The sequence below is a fragment of the Sorex araneus genome, chromosome 9, assembly GCF_027595985.1.
Source record: "Sorex araneus isolate mSorAra2 chromosome 9, mSorAra2.pri, whole genome shotgun sequence".
Lineage (NCBI taxonomy): Eukaryota > Metazoa > Chordata > Mammalia > Eulipotyphla > Soricidae > Sorex > Sorex araneus.
Window position 1 is genome coordinate 4,094,806 of NC_073310.1, and position 12,872 is coordinate 4,107,677.

Genomic DNA, 12,872 nt, shown 5'->3' on the forward strand with positions numbered 1-12,872 from the left:
CACCGGCGGGGACACCCAAAACCATCTATATGCAAGATTTCACTCTCAAAACAATGATTTCATTTAGAAAAGCATCACGGCAGCCATCGGAACCCTGTCAGACGGCCTGGTCTCCACCTGAAGGGTTAGCAGCTTCTCCTGCCGGCCGTAGGGAAGCTGAAACACTCCACCATCTGTGCGGGCTGGACCGTGTTCAGCTTGGGGCTGCGAGGAAGCTCATGGTAGAGCATGTCCCGTACTGTGTGAAATCTGGGTTTGATCCCCGGAATCCCCACCACCATCCCCGTGCCCCCCACCCAAAAGTTCTCAATGGGGTCTGGTGGGCTCAAGAAACAAAGTGTAGAGAGAGTAACGGAATGTTCTAGAGGCACAGAGCACGCCAGCAGCGCCAGGGCGAGAGCCTGGAGATCTCGGTACTTCCCCGAGGTTTCCATCACCCTGTCACACGTCCTCCCTTCTCCCGGAACCGCTTCTCTGAGAATCGTTTCCATGATTCTGTGAGACTGGGCCGGGTATCAGGGTAGACGTGAAATCCAGGCTTGGCCAGTGGGATTCTCTTTCCTGGGAAGCTGATTTGGACACTGATTTTTTTTTGGGGAAAGAGGAGAAGTCTTTTTATTTTATAATATGTGCATGTATCAAATCAGTATATCATCTGGTTATATGTTGCCTCTCAACAGGAGAACAAGAGACCAGGTAGAGAGAGACCAAGAAGTTCCAGAGAGCACTGGAGAGAAGAGCTTCCTTTGTTTCTGACAGATTTCTAGTTCTTGGTTCTTGGTCTCCCAAGGGTTTATCCCTGACGTAGGTGCCATCACCCTAAGGATTCCTAGAACATAGCAGACCTTGGAAGTAACAGAAACTGCAATGCAGATTGACTTAAACAATAAGGAAACATTAATTCTTAGAACGGAAAGTGCAGCACCAGGGTGGGTTTCAGGTATGGCATGATCAGTGTGCCAGCCCCATAGTCTTACGATTCGCTCTAGACACTTCTTTGTTGAGTTCTGTGTTGGCTTTGAGCTCAGACTTCCCTCATGGTTACGAGAGTTGCCAGCAACATCAGGGACAACATGCTTCCTTTTCCATTCATGGAGCTAGAAAAAACATGTCCCGCCACCCTCGGACCCTGAGTCCTTCCTCCCTATGTTATCAGTCCACGGTTAGCCAAGTGCCTGCCTGGCCCTAGAGCAGTTGCAGTGTCTAGTGCTCTGTGCTGATTGGCTTAAACTGAGGCACCTGGTCCAATGATCAGCCAGCTTGATGGGATGTCTGTGACATCCCCCAGAGTTACAGTGATCCACCCAGGAAACGTGATTGACAGCAGCTTCCGTGGTCCTGTGGGTGGAACGGAATAGGACTGCTTACCTGAACAAACTGGAACTGGCTTGGGAGAAGGAAGGGGGGGGGGACAATTCAGGAAGGGTCAAGAAAGAACTCAAGTAACCACAGTGTTATTTCTTTCTATTTTTGCCCTTTTGGGTCACACCTGGCAATGCACAGAGGTTACTCCTGGCTCTGCACTCAGGAATCACTCCTGGCAGTGCTCAGGGGACCTATGGGATGCTGGGGATCGAACCCAGGTTGGCTGCGTGCAAGGCAAACGCCTTCCCGCCTTCCCGGCTGTACTCTAGCTCCAGCCGCATCACAGGGTCATTGCAACTGGGTTTCTCCACCTTGCAGCCAAAGTCATTTGGACAATCCGTTGGCTGGGGTGGGGCCAGCTGCCTCCCGCCAGCCCCTCTGCGGCTCGGCTCTCCTTTCCTCCTGCATTCAGCTCACGAGATCGCCAGCATTTCTCGCTGCTGGCTCGGTGCTTCGGCAAGCTGGCACCTCGCTCTGAGCAAGCCCCGCTGACGGCGCGGAAGGTCCCGTTAGCAGAATCTGTTCTGGCATGTTCTTAATTTGAAAAGCCCTGCACTTCCCTGCATGGGGGCTGCTGAGATCCCAGCCCATAAAGCAGGGGAAACTCTTCAGCGGAAAGCCTATTTTTAACAAGTCCTGAACCTAATTGAACTTAATCATTTTCAGTTGTTGACACTTGAAATGCGTGAGTCATTGGCTATGTATGGAACAGAGAGTTAGAACAGTCCTGAAACATCAGAGGTGGTAAGTGGTAGCTTCTAGAACTTGTCGGGCTTCCGGGCTGTGATTTCACTTGGGACTCTCGGGTTTGAGCCAGGCTCGGGTTCAAGTCCTGGCCAGGCCACTTTGTACCAAAGTTCCCGTTTCTCCAAGCCTCGGGTTTTAATTTTTTTTTTTTTCATCTGTATGGTGAGGATGGTCACGCTGGTCCCAAAATATTTCATGTGCGTCAGCGTGGCCTGCAGTGAGGCTGCTCATAACCTCTCTTCGTTCTGCTGGACATGAATATTCATATGTTTCCCTGCAGAAATGTTACTGCGTCTGCTTTTGACACGTTGCCCAAACCCCGGAACCAACAAACTGTCAACACCAACTTCCGCTCAAGGCTTCCAGCAGCACGTGGGGCAGGGTGCCTGGGTGACCTGAGACAAAAATACAATTTCCACAGCCCATAGCTCTCGTTCCAATAGCGCAGGGAATAGAAGATGGAGCTCTCCGGACGGCGGTGTGCTGGTTCACTCACGGAGTGCGGGTCTAGGTGAGTGTCACCTGGAACCCAAATGACCCAAATGACCAAAATGACTTTGCCTGAAGCTGAGCCCTGTCCCTTCCAGCTCAGCGCACAGGGCAGGGGTCACTTTTGACCAAGCGCCAAGATTAGCTGCCCCCCTGCACAGCATGGCAGGGGGTGGCCCCAAGCCCCAAAGAATAAAAATAAAATTACCCTAAAAAAAAAAAAGTTCCCTCATCCTAACCCTAACCACAGCGGCTGTCCTTTGGCGTGAAGCCCTGGAGGAAGCTGGTCAGCTTGAGTTTCCAAATGTACGAAAAAGGTCTGGCTGGACACCCAGGAAAACGCTGACACCGCGAGTCCCCGCGCAGGCCAGGGTCACTCGGGGGTGGCAGAGGGTGAGGGTAGGTGCGACGGGCGACCCCCTCCTGCGATGGTGAAATAAATGTTCTCTTAAATGATTTCCCCTTTGGCCGAGCAGGAGGAAGCGGTCAGCAGAGTCGCTGTAGCCGAACACTGGCTGGAGATGCAAGGGGCAGTGGGTGGGCTGGAGCTGAAGGTTGGGGGCGGGGGGCGGCTCAGAGGGTTAGAGGGGTCGGCTCACTCAAGAAATGAGGGTCACCGGGGTGTGGCTGGTTCGCTGAGGGGCTGCAGAGACCCCGACCTCCCTCCTTCTCTCTGGCTGCGCCAGGGCCCCTCCCCACCCCAGGCCTTCCAGGGGAGAACGCCCCGGTTGTGCGGGTCACAAAGGTGCCAGTTCCAAGCGTGCGGGCCGGGGGTGGAGGCACTGGGCTGCCCGGCCCTTTCCCTGCAGTCTGCCAAAGCGACCCAGGTTCGGGTGAGTGACCCCGCCCGGCGGCCGCGCCTGCTGCCCCCGAGCGCCCCCTGCTGGCCACGGGCAGAGCCGCGGGCGCCGGCCCCCGTCGTTCCCGGCTAGAAAGTATCCGTCCATTCATCAGTTACAGTGTGTGAAACCCCGGAAGTCCTGCCAATTCCCCCCTCCCCCAAGCCCATCGTCACCCCCAAGTTTTAAAAGCGTGTCCTTGCACCTGTGCGTGACCAGTGGCGTAAGCGTCGGTTTAAACTTGCACTCGTGGGCCTTGCTCAACCCCTCCCCCTCCCCCCACCCCCCGTCCCCCCCAGGGACCCTTCCTGCGATTGCTAGAATCTTTCAGCACTGGCAAGAGCTTTTCTCCGCTCCCGAGCCAGTAAGAGACTCGTGCAGTCCGACAGTGTTTACTAAGACTTCACCCAGGCCCGTGGGGGGACGGGCGGGGTAGCGCCAGCGCCAGACTGAGCCCCTGCTCGCCTGCTGCCCTCGGCGCTGTACCCCCCACAAATGGGCAGCTTCGCCCTTCCTCCCGGAATTGCTGTCTAGGGTCCCTGGTGCCAGTGGACAGTTCAGTGAGCGTGGGGTTCCGGGGTGGCTGTAGCAGTAGGGGGTGGGGGTGGGGGTGCCCCTGCACCTGATCAGGGCTCATTTGTCCACCCGGTGGCTCTCTGTGGTGGCAGAGCAATGACCCCAGGGTTGGCAGGCTGGGTTGCGGGCACACACTTGGTTGTGATGCCCCGGAGCTCACATACCGGCCTGGGAGGGGGGCTGGGAGGTCAAACAGCAGCGCCCTGGGTCCCACTGGGCATGTGGGCTGGGGCTGGAGGTTGAATGTGCATGTGTGGCCCCCTGCCCCCGGCCTTGACCCCCACAGTTCCACCCGGTGCTAGGCAGAAAGGAAGGCGGAATGAGTCACTCTGGGCCAGTGTGAGACCCGGAATGGCAGTGGGCCAGCGGCCAGGACAAGGGCAGGGGCAGCGAGAGATCTCTAAGGACTTAACAGCCAGAAGGAAAGAGTAGGTCAGTTCCAGGGGGCCTGGCCCAAAGGGAAAGGCTGCACCGGCATCTTGTGGCCGGACAGAGCCAGCGTCCCGGGAACTCTGTGGTGTGTGTGTGTGTGTGTGTGTGTGTGTGTGTGTGTGTGTGTGTGTGTGTGGTTGTGTGTGGTTGTGTCACAGAAACACAGGCACAACGTCCGGCGCTGGGGAAGCAGCTCCAGCAGCCGATGAAGTCAGAGGACTGTCGAGCAGCAGCTAACGCCCCCATTCCTGAGCCAGAGAACTACTGCAGGGGGTCAGGCGCTTGCCCGGCACGAGACACCTTTCACCCATGTTCAATCCCTGGCACCATCTATGGTCTCTGGGCACTATTAGCAGTGACCCCTGAGCACTGCTGGGAGTTTCCTGAACACTCCCCAACCCCCAAAAAAGGAAAAGAAAAAAACTCCAAATTCCCAAACAAGCTACATCCATCAGCACCCGTTAGACAAACCAGGTGTTGGACGAAGCCAGCCTTATGACGCTCTGGGAGCCTGCGTGTAACGGGCGGGAGAGACAACTTAAAGGGTTGGATTCTGTCCTCGGCATGCAGCAAGCGTGGGCCCAGCCCGCTGCGCTGCCTGGTGCCTCAAGTACTGTCGGGAGTGGCCCTGCCCCCCACGAATAGCCCCTCTATCTAGTAACCTGTGATATTGTGGGGACATCCCCATTCTACAGATGGAGAAACTGAGGCCCAGAGAGGGAGAAATCACATTGTCCACAAATGGCTGCTAGACTCAGGTTCTGCTGTTTTAAAGGTGCGTGACAGAGTCCCAGAGCCTAGGGGAGCTCCCAGACAGAGTGAAATTAGAGCGCTACAGAATCCTGGAGAGGAAAGAAGCTTGGAGCGTGGAACCTAGCCAGTCAGGTAAGTTCTGCCCCAGCAGAACCCTGTCAGGTGGGGGAGGTGTTAGCCCAACTGGCCTTTAGCCCAAGTTCACTGCCTGCTGGATCTTCCCGGCCTCTCGTTCCCCCTCACACTGAATTTACCACATTCTGGTTGGGCCCGACGCTGGGCTAGACAGAGGCAGACACCCTCAGTGCCCACTTTCCTGTTACTCAGCTAGAGAATCATTTTTCAAGATAGTGGATCATGTGAGATAGGGATGTTCTAAGCTAAAATGAATAAAATTCTTGCAAAGAATTCCCTACACAGGGCGGGGGAGACATGTTTTGCCTAGAGGAGTATCAGATTCAGTCCCTAGCACCACATGGAAACTCGGGTGTGGAAAAAAAGTTCTTCAATCAATTGTGACACATTGTTTCCATTAATAAAAATGTTAGAGATGGGTAGATCCAAAGGAGACAATAGAAAACAATGTCAACTAGGACCTAAAAGTGTTCCCATCTTTTCTCTTTCCTTTCCCAAGTTTATTGGGGTTATATCTCCTCATGGTCACAGAATGGTTGCCTCAGCACCAACCATCACATCTTGACGATATTTAGCAAAAGAAATATGTGAAAGGGGAACACAGACAAGTTTGTTTTATTAGAAAAGAGTAGGAAGACTTCTCCTTGTGTCTAGCTAGCCAGATCTGGATCCTGTGTTCATCCGTTGAAAAAGGGAGGGAGGAGGGATCATGATCAGTGGGAACCAATCGCAACTCTGGGAGTAACAGAATCAGAATCCTAGTGGGAAAGACGGAAGGGAGGGGGTATTTTCAGAGTCATGCCAGCTGCTATTACAAATAAGTCTTCACGTTTCATTGACTTGCCACAACATAAATTAATTTCTCAGTTTGTAAAACTCCAGGGAGGATGTTCCTAATCGGCAGGTGGCTTCCTCCAGACAGGAACTGGGAGGTTTATCTTCGTGGTCCTGCCCCTCTGGGGCTCCACCTTCCCCCAAAGGGCATGTGGCGAAGAGAGTGTGGAAAAGTCACCTTTACTGACAACTCCTCTGGAAGTGGCAGGGAGGGACGAGGGGCAGGAATTCTACAGATTAGTCTAGACTATGGGCCTCTGACGGACCCTTCCAGATTGTAGGGTCAGACCTAGGGAAGAAAAATAATGGCCAGGGGGCGGGAGCGATAGCACAGCGGGTAAGGCGTTTGCCTTGCACGCGGCCTACCCGGGTTCTATTCCCAGCATCCCATATGGTCCCCTGAGCACCTCCAGGGGTGATTCCTGAGTGCAGAGTCAGGAGTAACCCCTGTGCATCACCGGGTGTGACCCAGAAACCAAAAAAAAAAAAAAAAAGGCCAGGAGGGCTTCTGAACGAGGCTTTCATCCAGAAAGCAGGGGTGTTACTTGTAGGTAGGGGGGTGCTTGAACCCCCGAGCCCTCGTACACATTGACCACGCTGGGCCGTGGGACAATCTGTGTCTCATCAGTGACTCGGACTGTCTCTTGCCTCGGACCAGGCCACGTGCCTGATTCCGTCCCGAAGCTAGAAGTTTCTGCCTTGGGAATCCCGCTCTCCCCACCCAAAGGAGCGGGGGTGTTGGGGTGCCGTGGATCCCCCAGCCCTGTCGGGCTCAGGGGATGATGCTCTTGTTCCTCCATCTGCGTCCCGACGGGCCGGATGTGGCCCAAGGCTTGGCACTCTAAGATGCCTCAGTCATGGCTCCAGCCGTCAGGGAGGCGGGGGTCAGTAACTCCTGCCCTGAGTGCCCCCCGGAGCCCGGGAGCAGGGGGTGACGCTTTCCTGGGCGCAAATGCTGGGGCGGGGACCAGGCGGGCTCCCCTGCAGGACGAGGGAAAGGGCAGAGGAGCCAGCGCCTCTGCTCGCACCCGGGCTGCCGTCTGCTGTGTCCCCTCCTGTGCAGGGGCTGGAGGAGGAGGGCCGGGGACCCTGAGTCCCGGGAAGGCCGCAGGCTCACACGCTCTCCGCTTCTCTCTCCACAGGGCACGGAAGGGCGCCCCTGGGCCGCCTCTCCCGGGGACAGAGGGACAGAGTCTGGACTGTTTCTGAGAAGAGGGCGCACAGGACGTGCTGAGGATGTCGGTAGGTGGCGGCCGGCCCTGCCCGTCCTCTCCACAGCCAGCAGCCCGTCTAATGCTGGCAAGATGAGGGACTGTTGGAACAGAGAGGGTCAGTGGCCCTCCCAAGGTCACACAGCGAGGCCCCCTCTTGTGTATGCAATAATGAGGTGCAGGCGACTCAGGGGCCGCTTTCCCTGGGGCAGAGGAGCTCTTGATAGGACCCCCGGGTGGGCTTTGCCCTCCAGTCCTGCCCCCAGCACCTTCCTGCCTCTCCCCGCCCCCAACCCCCAAGCTGGCATGGGAGCTTTTCTCGCCCCCTGACCCGTGGTACACCCTGGTCTCACCCAGTCGAAGAAATACCGGAGAAAGACACTCGAGGCGTCCCAGAAGCTTCTGGAGAAAGCCAGGGAGCAGCTGGAGGAGGCCGAGCTGCGGAAAATGAAGCAGCAGCTGAAGAACATGGCGGAGAGCCGCAAGTCCACCCTCCTGCGCTCGGAGAAGACCCTCCTGAACCAGCAGTGAGTGGGGGGCTGCACAGGGCAGCCAGGGAACGCACCCCCCGGGCACCCACGGGAGCAGGGCACCCAACACTCGGTCCTGGGAGGTGACCAGCCCCAACTCTGGACCTAGAGAGGGCCACACCGAGAGGAGGTGGCCTTTGTCATTCTGTGTTGTTGTTTTGGGGTCACACCTGGCGATGCTCAGGGGTTCCTCCCGGCTCTGCGCTCAGGAATCACTTCTGACGGTGCTCCGGGGACCCTAGGAGATGCCGGGGATCGAACCTGGGTCAGCCGCGTGCAAGACAAATGTCCGACCCACTGGACTATCTCCCGGCAGGAAGACTGTGCTGTTCAGCTCCGGGAGCGGGAGAGTGCTTGGCTCAGTGTGGGCCTGACGTGTTCAGTGGCCGCCAGCTGGGGAGTGCACAGGGAGGGGCCGTCACTGCCTGGTGGATACACCCCAGGGGACATTCTGAGCACCCTTGGGCCCCCTTTGTGTGACTTTGTGGCACGTGCCTGAGGATACAACTGAGAATATCAAGCTGGGGGACTTGACACAGGCAAGAAGTCTGTATCTGAGCAATAGGCTGGTTCCCAGGCTGAAAAGCCTCTAACAGGCCTCTTAGATTCCCTCCAGCTGAGCGGAACTTCTTCTCTCTAAACGGGGTGTACCCAGCGGTGCTCAGGAGTTACTCCTGGCGGTACTCGTGGGGCCCTGTGGGATGCTGGGGATCGGACCCAGGTCAGCCGTGCGCAAGGCCAGCCCCCTCCTCGCTGTGTATCGCCCCGGCCCAGGGGAACGGAGCTTCTTAGCTACATTTATAATGTCTCCACGGACGGAAACTGGCCGCTAGGTGACGCGGGATGAGAGGGGCTTCTTAGGGCGGTCTGTGCTTCAGCCCACTCAGACCCCACGGGGGGCGCAAAAGGTTGCTCTTCTCAGTGCTTGGCAGCCCTCTCGGAAAACGGAGAGGACTTGTTAGAACAAGACCAAGTGTCTCCCAGGAAAGTGCCACCGATGGACAGGCATTGCCCGTCCGAGAGGGAGCAGCTGGCACCTGCGCAGAAGGCTGGGCGGTGAACGGCGCAGGCCCAGCCTGATCTGGCCAACGTCCCCCTTTGGGAAAGGTCACATTACTCAGCCCCGCCTCAAGGAGCTTAGCTTTTTAATTTAATTTTATTATTATTATTATTTTGCTTTGTGGGTCCCACCCAGCGATGCTCAGGGGTTACTCCTGGCTCTGCACTCAGGAATTACTCCTGGCGGTGCTTGGGGAACCATATGGGATGCCGGGGATCGAACCCGGGTCGGCCGTGTGCAAGGCAAACGCCCTACCCACTGTGCTATTGCTCCGGCCCCAAAAGAGCTTAGCTTTTTGGGACACGGGGAGAATTCGCCTGTGGCACGCACTCTGGGGTTTGGTCCCCCGAACCCATGTGGTCTCCCCTGCCAGGAGCGAGCCCCGGGCACCATCAGGTGTGGCCCCAAAGAAAGGAGAGAAAAGAGGAATTTACCTTCATTGAACAAAGAGCGTCTCCAAATGTTACCCTCGGCTGCCTCTCCCTTTCCCCGTACGTCTGCCTAGCGCCCCCTGGAGGCAGTACTGTCCCCTCTGGGAAGCACTTTGTTTTTTGTTTTTTTTTTTTAATTTTTTTTTTTTTTTTTAGCTTTTTGGGTCCCACCCGGCGATGCTCAGGGGTTACTCCTGGCTCACGCACTCAGGAATTACCCTGGCGGTGCTTGGGGGACCATATGGGATGCTGAGAATCGAACCCGGGTCAGCCTCGTGCAAGGCAAACGCCCTCCCCGCTGTGCTATCACTCCAGCCCCTGGGAAGCACTTTGGATGGTGACTCAGAGCATCATGTAAACCATAAACCGGGCCGGAGCCAGGGCGGCGTGTCGGGCGCAGTACTCGAGGGAGCGCCAGTGCTGACTGTTTATTCCGCCCGGAGTAAAGGCCCGCGGTGTGGGGTCGCTGCTCTGTCTGCGGGACAGTGGTGGGGCAGTGGGCAGCATCCTGGCCCCACTCTCTCCAGGACTGCCCGGAGCCGCCCTCGGACAGGCTGGTGTTCTTGTTCTTGTTGCTTTGGGCGCGGGTGACCAGGCCCAGCGAGGCACGAGGGGCCGTGCAGAGCCAGGATTGAACCTGGGGCTCCCATTTCCCCTCGCCAGACTTGGAAGGTGGTGATGTGGTGCGGGGAGGCCGGGGAGGTGGGGAAGCCTCACCCGGGCTTCTTTTTTTTTTTTTCTAACATTAGTTCTGATGCATTCTTCTTTTATTATTATTATTATTATTATTATTATTATTGTTAGTGAATCACTAACAATAATAATAATATTGGGTACAGTTACAGATTTACACATTTTCATGCTTGTGTTTCCGTCATACAATGTTCGAGAACCCATCCCTCCACCAGTGCCCATTCTCCACCACCCATGAACCCAGTATCCCTCCCACCCCCCAATCCCATCCCCCCACCCCACCCCGCCTCTGTGGCAGGGCGTTCCCGTTTGTACTCTCTCTCCTTTTGGGTGCTGTGGTTTGCAACAGGGGTATTGAGTGGCCATCGCGTTCAATCCATAGTGTACTGTCAGCACGCATCTCCCTTCCCGAGCGGGTCCTTCCTCCAACCGCATTTAACTTGGTGGTCCCTTCTCTGTCTGAGCTGCCTTTTCCCCCACACGTGAGGCCGGCTTCCAAGGCATGGAGCTCACCTCTTGGTACTTATGTCTACTATTCTTGGGTGTCAGTCTCCTGTTCCTCTTGGTACTTATGTCTACTATTCTTGGGTGTCAGTCTCCTGTTCTGTTATTTTCCAGTCCATAGCTGGGTGCAGTCTTTCTATGTCTGTCCCTTTCTTTCTGACTCATTTCACTTAGCATGATACGTTCCATGTTGACCCACTTATATGCAAAGTTCTTCACATCTGTCACTTGTCATCGTCCGTCGGACCAGAATCTCAGCCCGTCAGGTGCCTCCGGACGCTCGGCTGGGAGGGGAACGTCTGGGCTAATGCCGCCCCTTGCCTGGCAGGAAGGAGATCAAGAGCCTGCAGGAGGAGAAGGATGAACTGACCTTGCTTCTGGGTCTCGTCAAGTCCTCCCGGAACCTGAACCTGAACGAGAAAAACTACCGAGAGCTGCGCTTCCTGCTGCAGACCAAGGAGGACTACGAGGGCCTCATCAGCTCCATGAAGGCGTTCCTGGAGCAGCTGAACCAGAAGGTGGGCGCGCCTGTGCCCACAGGCCTGTGTGTGTGTGTGTGTGTGTGTGTGTGTGTGTGTGTGTGTGTGTGTGTGTGTGAGGGGGGGTTACCCAGGATGCCTCAGGCCAGCTCTGAGGATCCACCCCCGAGCCCACCTTCTAACCTTGGCTGTGCTCTCCTGGGGTCCCCGCTCTGGTCTCCACTGGGGGGCTCGGGGCCCACCCAGCACTTCGAATGAGCCCCCCTTTTGTCCCGTCAGCATCGGTGAACACCGTCTGCAGTAACAAACATCCCCTGGTCTGGCCTCACCCCGGGAAGTTTTTCCCAGTTCTGTGACACTGCCACTTCTGGATTTGCCGTCAGTCCCCGGAGCTGCTGGCCGGGGACAGCTGAAGGACAGACACCACCTTGGACGCTGCCAGGCTCTGGGCTGGAGACCCAGTGGGTCTGGTGCTCGCAATGGAAGGTCCTCCTGGCAGTGCCATGGGGCTCTTGTGCTGACGGCTCGCGGGCTGGCCACAGTCTCCTCAGACGGGCACTGCCCTAGTAGTTAACGTCCCCACCCACGGGAGGGCCAGGAAGAGCTGGAGACAGCGGCTGGGCAGTGCCACCGTCCCTTCCTGTGGCAGGAAGCCTCTGCCCCCGGCTGGCTCCCCGCCCCCCTATACTCACCGGCTCCCACCCCCCTGGCCCGGGGTCCCTCCGACACACAGGGGCTCTTCCCTCTAGATGCGCTTCCCTTGCTCTCCGAATCCCGTGTCTCAGGACACGCGTGTCCGCGGGAAGTCAAGCCCTCCCGTGTTTGCCGGGCTCCTGGCCAGAGTGGTTCTCTGCAGGGCCCCGGGGAAAGCGTTTCACGAAGGACAGGCCTGGCCCTGGTTCGGGGGCCACACCTGGCGGCGCCCAGGGCTGAGGCGAGGCCGGTGCCAGGGACACACAGAATTGAGGCTGGCTTGGCCTTGGGCCTCCGAGTTCAAGAAGACAATCCAGGTTGAGCTGGTGATGTGGTTTCTAATTCTTGTGGCCAGCTCTTGGGAAAGTTCTGGAGCCAAGAGCCTCCTCTGGGTGAATAAAGGGGTCGCGTTCCTGGGTGCTGTCCAGTGGGGAGGATGCAGAGTGATGGGTGCCTGTGAAACACAGCCAGTCTGGCGCCAGGGAAAGCCGATTTCCCAGTGGATTCACATCTGCGTGTCATCCGGGCAGGGAAAAGCCACCGGCGGAGTCAATTCTTGGCTGTCTGCTGCTTTTTCCTGCTGAGCGTGCTTGGCTTCTGGGGACCCCCCCCCCATTAAATGCCACAGTGTCCCCTCATTGCAAAGGGCCAGGTCAGACTCCCCCAACTTACAGAAGATTCTTTGGGAAAGGGAGGGGCAGTGCCTTTCCTGGGGGACTTGCCATTTTGGGGTAAGGAATTTCCACGTGCAGGTGTGTGAGTTTTTCACGCAGATCCACACCTTCAGACGCCAGACTGAGCCACGCAGGACGCAACAAGCCGCCGACAGAGAAATTAAAATTCTGTTCACGGGCAGAGGAAGACCAAAGCAGTGCAGTTGGTGGACTGTGGCCTTCACTCCCCTCCAGATGTCAACACAGCTGGGCTTTCTCTCACTCTCTCTCAGATTGATGAGACGGAACAAAAAATTTTCAACCAAAAAAAGACCGACTCGAAATTGGAGGAGGCCAACGACCCCCGGAAGCTGGAGAAGCAGATTCAGACTTTGGAGACCCGTTTACATCTTGTATGTAAGACAAACCTTGTATGTTCCCTGTAGTT

At 56.7% G+C, this 12,872-nt stretch overlaps 1 protein-coding gene across 1 annotated transcript in view; it reads left to right on the forward strand.

The window, feature by feature from the left end:
* The first annotated feature begins 7,834 nt into the window (after positions 1-7,834).
* CCDC63 (coiled-coil domain containing 63) overlaps positions 7,835-12,872 on the forward strand; it is a 21,169-nt gene continuing 16,131 nt past the window's right edge. The window contains exons 1-3 of the mRNA XM_004611173.3: positions 7,835-7,908; positions 10,928-11,117; positions 12,718-12,837. Of these exons, the coding sequence (XP_004611230.2) occupies positions 7,850-7,908; positions 10,928-11,117; positions 12,718-12,837 (369 nt within the window). The 5' untranslated portion in view covers positions 7,835-7,849. The remainder of the gene's footprint in view (positions 7,909-10,927; positions 11,118-12,717; positions 12,838-12,872) is intronic.